The sequence below is a fragment of the Tursiops truncatus genome, chromosome 2, assembly GCF_011762595.2.
Source record: "Tursiops truncatus isolate mTurTru1 chromosome 2, mTurTru1.mat.Y, whole genome shotgun sequence".
NCBI lineage: Eukaryota > Metazoa > Chordata > Mammalia > Artiodactyla > Delphinidae > Tursiops > Tursiops truncatus.
In genome coordinates this window covers 22,324,646-22,340,975 of record NC_047035.1, presented here as the reverse complement: position 1 = coordinate 22,340,975, position 16,330 = coordinate 22,324,646, and the positions used below count along the sequence as shown (strand labels likewise).

General features: G+C 35.3%; 1 protein-coding gene across 4 annotated transcripts in view; it reads right to left on the bottom strand.

Moving 5' to 3' along the window:
- Positions 1-16,330, bottom strand: part of CEP128 (centrosomal protein 128) — a 439,104-nt gene that overhangs the window by 388,903 nt on the left and 33,871 nt on the right. For 2 of the 4 annotated variants that reach the window (XM_033850758.2, XM_033850760.2), the window contains exons 5-8: positions 8,201-8,327; positions 6,802-6,920; positions 3,746-3,837; positions 2,699-2,776 (exon numbers count right to left, since the gene is read on the bottom strand). In XM_033850758.2, coding sequence (XP_033706649.1) covers positions 2,699-2,776; positions 3,746-3,837; positions 6,802-6,920; positions 8,201-8,327 — 416 coding nt within the window. The remainder of the gene's footprint in view (positions 1-2,698; positions 2,777-3,745; positions 3,838-6,801; positions 6,921-8,200; positions 8,328-16,330) is intronic. The other 2 variants (XM_073800169.1, XM_033850761.2) reach the window with 1 other exon arrangement.

Genomic DNA, 16,330 nt, shown 5'->3' with positions numbered 1-16,330 from the left:
AACAAAAAACAGAGTATTTTTTTAAGTTGGCTATTTGAGAAAATATACATAATTCGTGAAATTTACAACATCATAATATGTTATTACATAATACTCTGCTGCAGTGGTTCTTAGACGTTAGCAAACCTATGAAACACCTGGAGGACTTGTTACAAACACAGTATCTATCAGTAGATACACAATGGAGCCCAAGAACGTACATCCCTACAAATTCCTAGGTGATGCTGATACTGACAATCTGGGGACTACACTTAGAGAAACAATGCTATACTAGATCACCTTCAATAAACAAACACACTGAAATAGCTCCCATTTTAAATTAAGAAGAATGAAAGAGGTAAGGTGGACAAAACTCTTGATCTCACATCCTCTCCAGGAATTCATAATCAAATTACATCTGAGTGTGCTATACAAACTCTGTCCTCACTCATTTATCTCCCATTACCTTTTTCCCATCAAATTAATAACACACATGATAAATAACCAAATCGTACAGGAAAACGTATAAAGAAAAGCAAAGCCCTTTCTCTCTCACACTTATCTGGTTCCAACCCCCCCTGGCAACCATGCTCAACTAATACGTTCTCAATTCTTTTGCGGGCTATCTCCATCATTTTCAACTCGAGATATTTTCAACTCTGTTTTGAAATATTTAACTCACACTCTTCTTCAATTTCAGATAAATTTATTACTATTTTCAGTTCTTCTATTGGTTACCTGTGTAACTTAATACATTTATACCCATTATGAATTACTCCATCATAGAGAATTAATGCTTTTTGCTTACATTCTATCATGCTCACATTTTTGTCAGATTCCTAGTTGGATCACTAACTTTCCTGTGCTTTTTTTTTTTCTAGAGTTTTCCGTTACCTTTTGGCCTTACACGGGCCTTATTATCACATCATTGATGTTTTTCTCCCACTTATTACTCAATCATCTACTAAGAATCTACTCCATTCTTCTTGACTACATCCTTCTCAAAGGACACTTACTTCCTGCTCGAATTCAGTGATTACTTTCTGGGCCTGCTATATGGCTATCATGCTGGAAATTACTTTCACTGAAGTCTCGGGTTAGTTTTACTATTTCTTATAACCTATATCTTCCTTTTTCTTGGTTGCCATTTTATTTTACTCATATGCCCTTAGTAATTTCCTCAGAAAGAAGTTACCTTAAACGGTCAACTTTCTAAGTCTTTAGATCTCTGAGAAAGTCTTTACTTGTACTTCTTTCTTGGCTTTTGTGATTCCATGTGCTGCTGGATTTCCCATACCTCACTAGCTCTTTCTTCTCAAGCCAGCTCCTCTTTTTATATGACTTCTAAATATTGGAACTCCTGGGCATTCAGCTCTGTCCTTGATGTTCTCCCTACAGTTTCTCTCTAGATATCATCCATTTCCATAGCTCCAAATACCACTTCTATATGCTTACCACACTTAAATTTATCTCTCTAATGGAGACTTCTCCTTTGAGTTCCAGAGTAAATATCTGGCTGCATATTTTACATTCCCACTTGGATGTCTCACTGGCATCTGAAACCTAACATATCCAAGGCCAAACTCTTAATTTCTATGCCTCACCTACCCCCACCAGTCTTCCATATTTCAGGAAGTGGATTTACCATCTATTCAGTTACTCAAGTCAGAAATCTGAGAGTCATCCTTGGTTTATTCTCTCTTACCCCTCATAACCAATCCATTGCCAAATCCTAGCTCTCTGTTCTCAGAAAAAAACTTGAAACATCCCTGTTCATCTCTCCCTTACCATAATCCTGGTCAAGCCATCATCTCTCATGCTAATGCAACAGTCTTCTAGTTCACCCTCCTCTAATCAATTTTTCATATGGCATCCAAAATAGGTGAGTTCTCAGTTAACTTTATATAATCCTTTCTAAAAGTTTGCTTTCTAAAAGTTTACTTACAATAATAAGTACATTTATTATTATAAATAATAAGTGTACTCTTATTATTTATGTACCTTTTGCAATAAATGTCATGAAAAATATTAAAAATTAGTAAGTAAATGAGAGTATCAACCTTTCTGAATCATGTAGGAAGTTAAACCTAACAGCTTCCTACCCAGAATTTTTATAAACATGAATTAAGAATTGTGGTCTAAGTAAAGCAGAACTGGATCCTAAATCTTCCTCATCCACAAAGTTAAGCCACCAAGATTCAGAAGAAAACTGACTCTTATTTTGGCTCTAATAAAATTTCTCTGTCTTACATATGCCCCTAGGTCACACAAACTATTACCAGATGGTACCAGCCCATGGATCAGAAGATTCCCAGTCCACCACTGCATGTCCAAATGACCATTTAAACTAGTCAACAAAACCATCCCTGCAACTTCCCCTGTATCTTCCTACAGGACAACTACTTTCTGAAACTCATGTTCCTAATGCTTAATTTATACCCTTCCTTCAAATGTGGAAAAGCTACATAATAAAGCCATTCCAAGAACATACTGTATTAGAATATTAATGCCATTCTGTTGAGTTTATCAACTTGTCAGAAATAAATACCTAAGTATTAAATTAACTAACCCTTGCCATTTAAAAGATTAATAACACAGCTCAATAATGTAGTTTAAAATTCAGGAATTTAAATGCCTTATTCATATCAGCTACATGTGAAAATGATCTTGAACCACAGTGTACTATAAGTGGTAAAGAGCAGACACTCTGGGGCCTTACTGCCTAGATTTGAATTCTGACTCCACCACATCCCTCCTTTGATCTCCAACAAGCTGAGTTACTTCATCTCTCTGTGCCCTGTTTCCACAACAAAAAAAAAAATGGGAAAAATAATAATTACCACTTCATTAGAACTGTCGTGAGAATTAAACCTAATTCTACCTGACATGAAATAAGTGTTCAATAATATTTACTGGTGGTAGTAGTAATAATGGTAACAGCAAGGTCTTTTCTTCTTATTACTAAATTTCCTGCCTTCCTCATACAGAAGCAGATAAGTTATGCAGACTACAGTTGATATTCAGATTTAACATTTACAGCTTTGACTCTTTTTGCTATAGCAACACAAAACTGTCATGTGGAATGATTTCATTAGCTCGAGTACGAGTTAGCAAGTGAACCTAGCAAGTGAACGAATTTCAATTCACCTTTTTTGTTCTCTAATCATTGCTGTATATAGATTATGACTTTTGAGATGGTATAAATGTTTATTCCTTGAAAAATATGGTCTCTAAATGAAAGTCACCTGTCACCACTGATGATGAAAATGAAGACAGTGAAGAAATCTTAAATAAAGTGATACCTCTTAGGGAATACCCAGAATTGACAAAATTGCAAAAACTGGGCAGACATAAACAACTAGCTTTTGAAGATTTCAACTGAAAGATAAAATGTCAGATTCTACAATGGCTCATGTCCACTGACAAATTCCACATTATGCTTCTATTTGCTCCAATGTCGATCAATGGGTCTCTCTCCCCGATGTATTTGCAAATCTACCTCTTTACTAAGGTCTTGCAACATATCTCTCCATAATGTCAGCATGAAATAAAATGTTCTTAAAAATACGAAATTAATTTGTCTAACACTGAGTCATGATACATTGTAAATTCAAAGGGTTTTGAACTGTTCTATGAATATACTTTAAAATACTAGTATAAAAACATAGCACTTTTTTTTGGAAATTCATGTAAACATGTCAATTATAGAACCTATTTTATTCTTCTAATAATTCACCCCTCAACAAAAATCATATTCAGCTTTTACCGGCTTCTTCTGGCAAGTTCCCGGTTGAAATCATCTCCAAGGCGAACTTGTTCACTGCTGAGGTCTCGGAGGGACTGATGAAAAGCATGAAACTAATAAAAGCAAAACAAAGTTATCCATTTAGGATTCTGTTGAATTCTTCCATAAAGATTCACTGAGGGTAAGAATAAGAACTTGCTCTTTGCAATAATACCCATATTTTATAATGTTATCAAGACCTAATAAAATTTTTTCTCTCGAAGAGAAGTTTTTAAAACTATATATAACACTGACCATTACATCCTCTATAGTGCACTATTTCACTCTTTATAGATACTCTTGAAAAGAGGTCTGGAAACTTTTTCTGTAAACAGTACAACAGCATATATTTCAGGCTTTCAGGTTCTATGGCCTGTGTCATAATTACTCAACTCTGCCATTATAGCACAAAAGTAGCCATAATCAAATGAGCATGGCTGTGTTATGGAACTTTATTGAACTAGACCACATGCCTCAGCATGCCAACCCATGCTGCCAAGAAACCCTTGCCCACATGCATGAGGAACCATGAACAAGAATGTATGGAGCAGGGCTTCCCTGGTGGCGCAGTGGTTGAGAGTCCGCCTGCTGATGCAGGGGACACGGGTTCGTGCCCCGGTCTGGGAAGATCCCACATGCTGCAGAGCGGCTGGGCCCGTGAGCCATGGCCGCTGAGCCTGCACGTCCGGAGCCTGTGCTCCGCAACGGGAGAGGCCACAACAGTAAGAGGCCCGCGTACCACAAAAAAAAAAAAAAAAAAAGAAAAAAAAAAGAATGTATGGAGCAGCACTGTTCATGATGAGAACACTAAAAACAAACCAAAGTCCATTAAGAATGAAATGGAGATAAACTGCAATATATTCCTCCAGCGGAGTATCACACAGCAGTGAAAATGAAATGATCAAACCTACTTACACTCCAAAAACAAAACATTAAATGGAAAAGGAAAGTTACAAAAAAAGTTACACTGCATTATTCCATCTATATAAAGTTTAACACAGGCAATACTAAGCAAGATATAAGCAGTAAAAATATTTTTAAAAATCAAGAGAATGATTAACATAGAAGTCAAAATAGTTGATAGCCCTTGGGGAAAGGAGGAGTGTAAAAGAGGTTTGGGGTGTATTATAAACCTCTATTTCTTGGTCTGGGTGGTAGTTACATGGATTTTTCATATTGTTGTACTTTTAATGGTAAATATGTATGCTATACATGTATGTGTAGGCTATAATTTATAATAAAAAACTAAGTTATACAGACTTGCAGAAATAAAAAATTGATTCATTTCAACAAATTCACATTGTGCAACTAACCAGTGCCAGCAACTGTGCTGGGAAACAAGTGTCATGGGAGACAGATATGTAAACAAAACCACAAATGCTGCACTGGGGCATTAAGAAAGTAAACAGTCATATGGAGCTAAAGGTCATCATAAGAAATGGACTAAAACAAGGAAGAACAATTAAAAAGAAAGGAGTGGAGGTAATACAGCAGATGAACAACAGACCATTCACTTAGGTTTTGCTGTGATGATTTTCCAGTTTTGCAAAGCAGAGTCCTAGGACTCATCTTTGACACCACCTTTTCACTCATTCCCGCCCTCCCCAAATGGTCATCTGATCTTCAAGACCTTTCATTTTATCCACCAAATAGTTTTTAAATCTACCACTTTCTCTCCAACTCCATTTATCCTAATCCAAGCGGCCATCAGCTCACACCCAGAACACAGCAATATCCTTCTAATTGGTTTACCCACACTGACTCTATTTTCTACACTAGAGCCAGAGTGATCTTTTCGAAGTAACTGTCACCCTCTTACGTGGCTGTGCATGGTCTCAGGGTTTCACACTTCTTTAGCCACATGGCCTTCTTTAAATTACTCATAGGTGCTATCTTCCTTCCTGCCAAGGTATTTGTTCTACCTCAAATGACTCTTACTCAACTTTCGGATCTCAGCTCAATCAGCCTTTCTTTGGGAAGCCTTCCCTAACTGCGGCAGGTCCCTCTATAAACACTCCTATAGCCCTATGCTTCCTTCCGTTAGAGCAAGCATCTCGGCTCACAATTATGGGTGTATTTACATACTTTTTGATTAGTATCTAGCTCCCCCTCTAAACTGTAAGCTCTGTGAAAAGGCAAGGTTTTTGCTCATCACTGTTTCCAAGCCCCAGCACTGTCCCAGGACAAAGGCACTAAATAAATAAAATGAAAGAGTAAGTAATATTAGGATATTGTTCTCTGCTCTAGGTTTTATCACATAATCCACACTAGCAAGTTGCACCTACCAAAAAATAACACTGTCAAGGAAAAGTTTCTACAAGGCGTCTTCTAATGCACTTGGTTCTGTTATCTCTTTATCTTATGTTATAATAAGGGAAAGCTACAGATGAGTATCCTAACAAACTCTGAGTCCTCAATCTTAAAACTACCAAAACAAAGATGTCTAAGTCAGCAACATCTCCTAGTCCTTATCTAATTAATTTAGCTACCCAACACAATAACAAAAAAAATTTTTTTCAGCTCTTGCATAGAAGTTTAAAGAGGCAGAAAAAGAAATATAGCTATAGAACTAATACCTTCAAAATCTTTAGTGAATACATAGAAAAAGCCTAGAATTCCTGCTTAATACAAAGTGGCTCCATCAGTGATTCAGCAAATCAGAAAAACACTAATGGAAAAATCAATAGGTTAACCACACAAAGACTAACTTATTCATACTAAACTAAACTTAGAAAAATAGAAACTAGTTGACTTAGCAGAGCTTGGAAAAGAGCAAGCCATCTGAGCAAGGAAACAAAACATGTCCAGCTAAACTCACTTTTAAATGTTCTACAAAATATAATCCTCCATAACAAAATTCAAAATAAATGTATGATGATCAACACATTGAAAATAAAATACTTTACTTGGTTTAAAAAAAAAATCATTACAAAATTAGTGATGATCAAACTCTTAGTTAAAATACAGCCATAAAATTCAAGTGTTAGTGATTTAAATAGAAATGCAAGGAACCAGACTACAGAATGGGTACCAAATACCTGGCCCATGTCATCAGTCTCCCGAACAAATCGGACACCAGTTCTGGACCTATTTCGTTTAATACCCTGTTGATCCCCATAGTCCTTCAGAGGTGAGGTAGGTGGAAAACGGTGGCTCTCTTTACAGAAGAAAGAAAAGGGAAAGGATTAAAAACACCACATGAGAAGAAACAATCTAAAATTTTACTCAGGAAATACACAGCAGACATGGATATATACATGTGCCCTCAACCTGGATTATTTCCCACAGACAATCACAAACAAATATCTTGCTGTGGCCATAAAATTCCACAAAATTGGCACTTATCTTGCTCTTAAAGCAGATAAAATGAACAATTGAAATAACCTGGAACTAGAATACATCAAAAATTCTAATTGGCTGTATTTTTCAAAGAAGCAATATAGTATTTTCTCTTACATAAAACTAGTAAGTTGCTAAAAAAAAAAATAACTTTTATGACTCCCTAAAATAATACTAATAAAAAAGAATTTTTCAAATAACGAATTATCTAAAATCTGAATGGTGTTTAAAAATCAGTATAGGGCTTCCCTGGTGGCGCAGTGGTTCAGAGTCCGCCTGCCGATGCAGGGGACACGGGTTCATGCCCCGGTCCGGGAGGATCCCACATGCCACTGAGCGGCTGGGCCCGTGAGCCATGGCCACTGAGCCTGCACGTACGGAGTCTGTGCTCCGCAACGGGGGAGGCCACAACAGTGAGAGGCCCGCGTACCGCAAAAAAAGTAAATAAATAAATAAAAAATCAGTATAAACTAAACTACATAAAGAAATATAGCTGATTGTGATTTTTAATCATTATTATCACGACCAATAATGATATTAACAACACAAGCTACTAATGTTCACTCTGTCTAAATCGCCTCTCTTCACTGCAGACTTTTCTAAGTCTCTTCTATTCAAACATGAACCTCAGTGCTGTAGGAAAGTATAATTATATGCAAACTAAGTGTTATCACCTTTTATGTAGCCATTGAAATCGAGCTGCACACCAAGGATAAAATTCCCCTGTTATTAACAAGTGTCACAGGATATTTCATAATGAGACTTTTGAAAAATTATGAACCTAGGACAAGATTTCTAATCCAGAAAGTACACCACACAGTAAATCCTATTTGTGTGTGTGTTTTGACTGGAGGCAGACAATTAAATAAGGTTCTGTCAGGTGAAGCTCTACATGGTCTACAGAGCCTGAGAAGAAAAAAGTAACAGACTCAGAATATCAAAGTCCCATTGAACATGCTTCAAAGTATACTTCTAACACCTTATTTGTATGATTTTATGTATGGGTTATATTTGTCTAAATACTACATGTATCCAATATGTACTTCAGGAATATTTTTAAGACAAAGAAGAGGTTTTCAGAACATCTGAAGAGTTTACCTGTCACAGTGCCACCATCGAGGTCACTTGTACTCAGACTTGTAACAGAAATACTTCTCCCTCCTGAGTTTCTCAATAACCGTTGACTCCGCAGTTGGCCTACTGAATGCTCCAAGCTTTCTTTTAACTAAATTAAAGGATACAATGAAGTTTAAAAAACTTCCAGATACAAATAAGCCTAGAGATTTTAAAGCTATTCGTGAACTATCTGGGTTCCCAAAGAGAATTTATATCAGAGAAAATTTTGAACTAAGTTATATTAATAGAAATATAAAAATAGTAAACATAAATATTTTAAGACCCAATTCTAACATCTGGTTTTAAATAGCATCTGTCACTACCTATTCCATCTTTCTATTACCATCAGATTGATGTGCCCATGCTTAGAAACATAACAAGGCCAACACATCTGAAAAAGAGAAAGCCTTCCTTCTAAACATTCCTTCAGAAACCTCAGATCTATAATAAACAGGAAAATGAACAGCTGTCACAGTGACTTCTGCTTTGAAAAAAAAGTGCACTGCCCAATTCTGTAGCAGAGTACCTTTCATTCATTCAAAGATTTCAAATCCCGGAAAACCATGTGGTCAGATGTTGGACTGTTAGTACAAACTAGGATCACAGTTGTCCAAATGCTCTCTTCAGGTTATTAGGAAGTTAGCCAGCAGGGAATATAAGACAACATCTTTTAAGACCTAAAGGGCTACAATAAATAAAATCACGCTTAATACTGAGAATATAATCCAGAGCTGTACAGAACTATTGACCTGAAAAGGGGATTCAACAAAAACCCAAAGGAACAAAGAGTAAAACTTAGGAAAATCCACATACCCTGAATTGCTGAGAAACTTCTGGTCTAGACATTTTAGCCAAGGATGAATAAAAAATAATATTAATAAAAATAATGTATGGATCCAGAAAACAAGTCATCTGTAACTCTTTAAAGAGAATGTCAAAACAAAACAATTGATTGAAAAGAGAGGGCTTCCTAAATTCAGCCAGAATTAAAAGGTAGAACACCACTGATGGAGGAAATAAGTTGGTTTCCTTGGGGAACTGTGCAGAAAGAAAGTAGCTTCAACTGAAGGAAGAGCACAGCTGAAACAGAATATGAGTCACAAATGAGTAAATCCTTTTTCACTTTGGTTGTTTGGACTTAGCTGTTCTGGAGAACCAAGGTTAAAATAGGCTGGATTAAAAGAAGTAGAGTTAGAATTTCAACAATTTATCTCTATTACCACTCTCATTTCTGGAAAAAAAAAAAGAAAGAAAGAAAAAGCTAATATTTCCATACCCTCTGTTCCCTGCTTCTCTAAACTGGCATTTGTGCAATACCATCCTGCCTGAGTGTTCACCAGCTGTAGGACCTAGACTATCAATCCAGGAAACATACAGATGAGGCCTGGGAGAACTAAGGTCTACCTGGAGAGTAATTTATACACAAGTAAAATAAAAAACTATGTTTAACATGTAAGTAGTCAAGAGGTCTTACACAGTGAACACAAAATAGCATATCAGTAATCTATGACAGTCAGAATAAAATTGTACAATGTTAAAATTAAAAAGCTCAAATCCAAACTGTAACATTAAAAAAGGACTAGAAAGGTAAAATGACTTTAGATCACATAAGTTAGTGACAGAATCAGCTCTACTAACTTTTCCTGTGTTTATTATTTGCATCTTTCAAGCTAAGCCTGATGTCAGTATCCTTTTTCATAGTTTTTTTTTTTTTAATTGAAGTAAAGTTGATTATCCTTTTGGAAGTAAAGTCAGCTGACATTTCTAATCATTGCTTCTTTTTGAAGGTAATTTGCCCCTTACAGCTCTGGCTCTTTTTAAGATTTTCTCTTTGACTTTGAGTGTCAATGGTTTTACAATGATACGACTATGTACAGCTTTACTTGTAGTTATCCCATTTCTGACCCACAGAGATCATGGAATCTGTAGCTTAATCTCTTTCATGTGTTGTAAATTTTCAGCCACATCTCTTCATTCTTTCTGCGTCATTCTTTCTTTCCTCTCCTGGAAATCCAGTTGGATTTAAGTTTTATCTTTTCTACCAAATCCCATGGGTCATTTATGCTCTTTTCTGTATTGTTCATCCATGCCTCCATTCTTCTTTTTGGATATATTATGCTGATCTATCTCTCAATCTATTAATTCTCTCTTTAACTGTGTACAAGCTGTTACTTAATCCATCTGTTGATGGTTTTTTCTAATTTATTTGTTTGTTTATCTTAGTTATATTTTTCAGTTTCTGTAATTTTCATTTTTTGTCTTTTTTGTTTGGTTTTTTATAGAGTTTTCAATTGTCAAAATTCTCAATCTTTTAATTTCTTTTTTCTTTTTTTTTTTTTTTGCTGTACGCGGGCCTCTCACTGTTGTGGCCTCTCCCATTGCGGAGCACAGGCTCCAGACGTGCAGGCTCAGCGGCCATGGCTCACGGGCCCAGCCACTCCACGGCATGTGGGATCTTCCCGGACCGGGGCACGAACCCGTATCCCCTGCATCGGCAGGCAGACTCTCAACCACTGCGCCACCAGGGAAGCCCTCAATCTTTTAATTTCTTGAACAGGTTAATCATAGTTATTTTATAATCTCCTACTTGTTTCTCTTGTCTGTTTTTTCCCTTGGTTTTCAGTCAACTCTTGTATTTTCTTATGCCTGAGTATTTTTTTTATCATGTGATAGACATTATATATGAAAACTGTGGAGCTATTTAAAGCTCTGGATGATGACATCTTCCTTCAGAAGGGATTTGGGTTTGCTTCTATCAGGAAGTCAGGCTACGGTCACTAGGAAACCCAATGTACCTTAATTCATTAGAACTGAGATGATTCAAAGCTGGGCTTCTGTCCCCATCAGCACTGGTCAATTTTCAATTTATCACTGCTCTGATTTTCAATTCACCATTTTTCCTAGGCTATCACTCTTTGGGGTCTCAATCAAAAGCTGGAGGGTTCCTGAACTCCAATTTTGGTCTCTCTAGCCTCTTTGAGTCTACAGATAGTTCTAATCTTATCTGCTTCTAAGCCACCTCTTTTGAAATCAGCTACTGCCTTGACAGAGAAAGAGTCCCAAATGTAGGACTCTTCCTTCTGGACTTCTATTTTTGCCAGATCTTGACTATAAAATTCCTCACTGCCTTGGTAGTTCTCTGATGGTTTCATAATATTATTTTTTACAATTTTTTTGCCTTTCCAGTTGATCTGAATGGGAGAGTTGATCCAAAATAATCTTATCTACCAATGCCAGAAGCAGAACTTGCCAGCATCCTTTTCATGTGGGCTTATTTGCTAACAAATCCTGAGCTGTAACTAAAAGCTGATTAAGAAGAGGAATTTTCACACACACATGCACACACACAATATCACTGCTAACAACAACAAAAAACTCACCATGGAACATATGGGAAAATATTGCAGAACAACAGAAATGATACATTACCCCCAAAATCTAGGAGGAATAACAGATGTTAGAAAATTGATCATTTCAGAAATAAGATAAAAAGTTAGACAAACTATTTGGCAACCTCATTTTAAAACTCTCAAAAGATGTATCATAAGCCATTGAACAGATGAACAGGCTAATACATAAAGACCAAAAAACTGAACTGTAAAAGGTAAATGAGTGAGATGAAGATTTCTTTTAATCACTCCTACAAACGTCATGGCAAAAACAGATCCTCCACCTAAGATACAAAACTAAACATGTAATAAAATTAGAACCTACACTTAAAGTAGCAATAATACAACAGACATGGCACAAAATCTATTCATGATGTACAAAACCAATTTGATAACTCCTAAAATACAAAAACCAAAAGATAAAATTTGTTTTAAACTCTTTAGGATTATAACTTCTAATTAGATGCAAAGGCAAACCAAACTCGAAATTACATAAAAACAAAACAACACTAATAAAATTCAATTTAATATTAATTTATAATACTATGATGGATAATGCTATTTTGCTGAAACTAAATCAGTGTTCCACACAGACTGTGGTACTGACTGCAATGGTGCAGATTCTAAAAGTTTATCATGAATACCTCACCACATACCAAGTGTTGATTCCATTTCCCCCACTTTCCCCTATATAAACTACCACAAAACCAGCATCATGGAACATGTTATGACATATTTTCACCTCAACTTGATATAAATGTACCATTTACATATTAGGTCTATTCTTTTATCTCTGTTCATTTGACATTAGACTAAAACAAACGAAGCATTACTATAATGTACCAGTAAGAATGAAAATAAAACTTGGGCACTGAAATTGAATGGCAATACTTGTTTGCAAGGTAGTTTATCCAAATTGTTAAGACATGCTTTTAAACACAGAAGTCAAGTGGGAAATCTCTCTATAGCCAAAGATGAAATAATTTGGGCATCGATAAAAATATTAACTACAATGGAATAAAGCAGTTGAAACGAATAAATTTGTGAGTTAATGATACTCAAGGAGAAAAAAATAGTCACTGGTCACCAGCAGAGAATGTTAGGGAAATAACTCATTATTTTGGAAACTAGTAAATAAATTAAAAAAATTTTAAACGTATAAGCTTTTAGATTAACATTAACATAGCAAATTTTAAAATCCTCATAGAGATCTCTGAAAACCCTGTTACATCTCTATTTGAAAGTCTGATTTGAGACAAAATATAAGTCAAGCTTAGAGAATCGAAAAATACATACAACTCTGAAAAACTGACTATACTGCACACCAAATCTATGAAAAGAGATCATCTAGGCAGCAATGGGTCCTCCATATAAGAAGTGTGATCATTAAAAACATCATGATTCACAAGGACCAGAGGAAAGCCTAGCAGTACTTTCCTCAGTTCTACTCCTTTTGTTTCTGTTCCTGTTGACATATTTCACACCCTAATATTTTATTTTGAGGATGAAATAAGATAATGTATGTAAAATAATTAGAGCAATGCCTAGGGAAGATTAGTTTGTTGAGTAAATGGTAGTTTTTACTGTGATGACTACACACAATGAATATAAGAGCAAAAGTAAATGAAGAAATTGGATGTTTTAATCTGGAGAAGCTCTTTAGAAGAATGTCATTCCCTAAAAATGACTTCACTGAATTCTTCTAGTTGTATATCTACAGGCTCTTAAACAGCAAAAATATCAATATTCTCACTATCAGCTATTTCTTTTTAACCCCACATCTAACTCCTCCATAATACAATTCAAATTTCATTCCAGCATTATCACTTTTCATTTCCTTGCCACACTTTCACCTTTTTGACCAATTCCTTTATTATTATTATTATTATTATTATTTATTCTTGTAAAATAGCATGCAGGTTTACCATTGGGAGGCAAGGAGGTATCACAACTATAATTTTCACTGTCTGCGACCCATCAGCAAGACTTCAAAAGCAGCAATTTGTTATTTATACAATAATGTGTGGACTGAAGAGCCAGCAGTAAAGTTTGTCCTTTTTGCAGTTACTCATCGTTAATATACTGTTGTGTTAGCTGAAATGTGAATTGTGTTGTTTGGGCACTGGTGTTATTTGACCAAATAGGAGTAATGAAATTCATGCACATCGAAACCATGCAACAAGGACCAACTGTCTTTACTTTTCAGCATTTGGAGAGGTTTTATAGCTGTATTCAGTGGAAGAGTATGCTAAACTCCACCTCGCCTGGGACCAGAACTCTAGTTTGTTTGTTTAAGTAAAAAAATATTGACTTTCCAAAATTCATTAATAGCAAGCTTCTTGACCAGTTTCTGGGAAGGTAAGGTTACAAGCAACTGTAAACAACTAAGAAACTAGGCACCAACTTCACACACACTATCAAAAATGCCTAAGAAATAAATCATATTCAGTAAAATTTGACTTCAATAAGATGAGATGAAAAAAGGCAAAGAACCACATGGGTAAACTTCGTTGGTCAATTTACAGTTACTGATACTAATAACCAGTGTATCTCACGTATTCACATTCTCAACAAAACTAATCACATTCTTGACTAAGCTCACTGTGAGAAAGAGAAAAATATATCACACTAAAACTAGTCACTAGGAAATTCTTAAAAGATATCTACCATTACTTCCACAAAGAGACCATAATAAAAATGAAGTAGGAACAGTGATTACTCACACATAAATATAGTAGCTACCAAATATTCAAATAATTAGCTTACATACAAATGAAAAACACAACTTTAAAAAAAAAACCTTGATAAAAATTCTAAATGCTGCAATTCAAAGTCAGCTTAAATTCTGGAAACCATTAAAGATCCTATTTAGTTTCTCCAGATACTTTCTTACTCCAAAGTATCCCTTATTTTCATACTAAGAAAACATATCCCCTAACATAACACAGATTATACAGAAATGCATGCAAAGTATAGGTAACTGCATTCACTTAGCTGCATAGTTGAGCAGAAATTGGAAACATCTGAATATTTCATCTAACCATTTAGTTTTGTTTTCACCTGACAGTAAAGGCTCAGTATTTAGCAAACATTCACAATGTATATAGCACTGGTGACTATGGAGACAGTTTGTGTAGTAAGTTTAGATATACCTATAACGTTGACATTAGAAACAAAAAAAAAAATTAAAGTACTTTGATTTACAAATCTTAGGGGTCAACTTGGCAAAATCCAGGGCAAGAGTAGAGGCAGAAAAGAGGTCATTTTAAAAAGTTTGTCCTGGGTAATAACGTCAACCGTAGGCACATTGATTAAGTGCTTTCTGCTTGACTTTCCTTCACTGCCTGTTTCTCCACAGAATGCCAAGCTTGATCTGGCAATACACTGCAAAATAGATTGGTTGTAGAGTTAATTTTATCAGCTCTACTTTGGTTCCTTACAGTCTATTAAAACTAGAACAAAGAGAAGGAGGAGGACAAAAAAGGAGGTAGAAGAGGTGGAGGAGGGGAGTTTTATAAAATTAGAGTGCAAATTTATGGTTTGCATACTTTTCTGGTCCCACCATCTGTTGCTGAAATGTATTTTTTAAATGGTTGCTGCTATCTTATTTTTTATTTACCAGAAAGATCATTAGCTCTGACTGCTATCCCTAACCTCTCTCCATAGGCTGATTTATGGAAATATAAGTCTATACTAATAGTTCTGAAATTTAGAAATTCCCTTGCAAATGATACATCATATTTATTTATGTGGCTATTTTATTTTTAAATGAGATCTCATATATTGAAAGCCCACATAGCATACATATTCTAACGATTTTTAAAATTTTTTAAAGTGTTTCCATATAATATTCTGAATGTTATTAAATGAGCATACATGGGGGCTTCCCTGGTGGCCCAGTGGCTAAGACTCTGAGCTCCCAATGCAGCGGGGCTGGGTTCGATCCCTAGTCAGGCAACTAGATCCCACATGCTGCAACTAAGAGTTAGCATGCCATAACTAAAGATCCTGCATGCCTCAACTAAGACCCGGTACAGCCAAATAAATAATTTTTTTTAAAAAAAATGAGCATGCATGGAAAATGGAATGTGCTCTTAATAGTACATTATTGTATTTTGGGTGGACAGACAATATAATCATGGACATAAGGGGGGAAAAGCAGCATTATGTATGCTGTCTAATTTGGCATATACTTTGAAGTCAAAACAATCAGATACACCTATCACTGTGAACGTTACAACATATTATGTTGTTTATAGTCACAATAATACACAAAAGAAACTGAAGTTAGGCCCAGTGAATTCAAGGAAAGGAAAGGAAGAATACTCAGTGCCTATAATGTACCAAGTACTTAATCTATATTAAGAACATAGCAAATACTTGAAGATAGGGATTACTGGATGAATTAAAGAAGTAACAAGAACATAAATGTTTATCAAGTGTCTAAAACAGCGTGACTACTTCAATAAATGTTAGTTATAATAAGGCATATATAATTATGTTCATTTTCCAGATGATTAAATTCAAGTTCAGAAAGATTTAATAACTTGCCCAAAATCACTGAAATGGTTTCTAGTGGAAAAAAATCAGGATTCAATTTTAAGTCTGACTCCAAAGTTTACATTTTTCCACTAGCCTCAAAGCAAAATTCTGTAAAACTTATTCTCCTGTCTAGTAGTTTCATGAGAAACTTGGCAATAAAATTTTAAACATAAGACTCTAA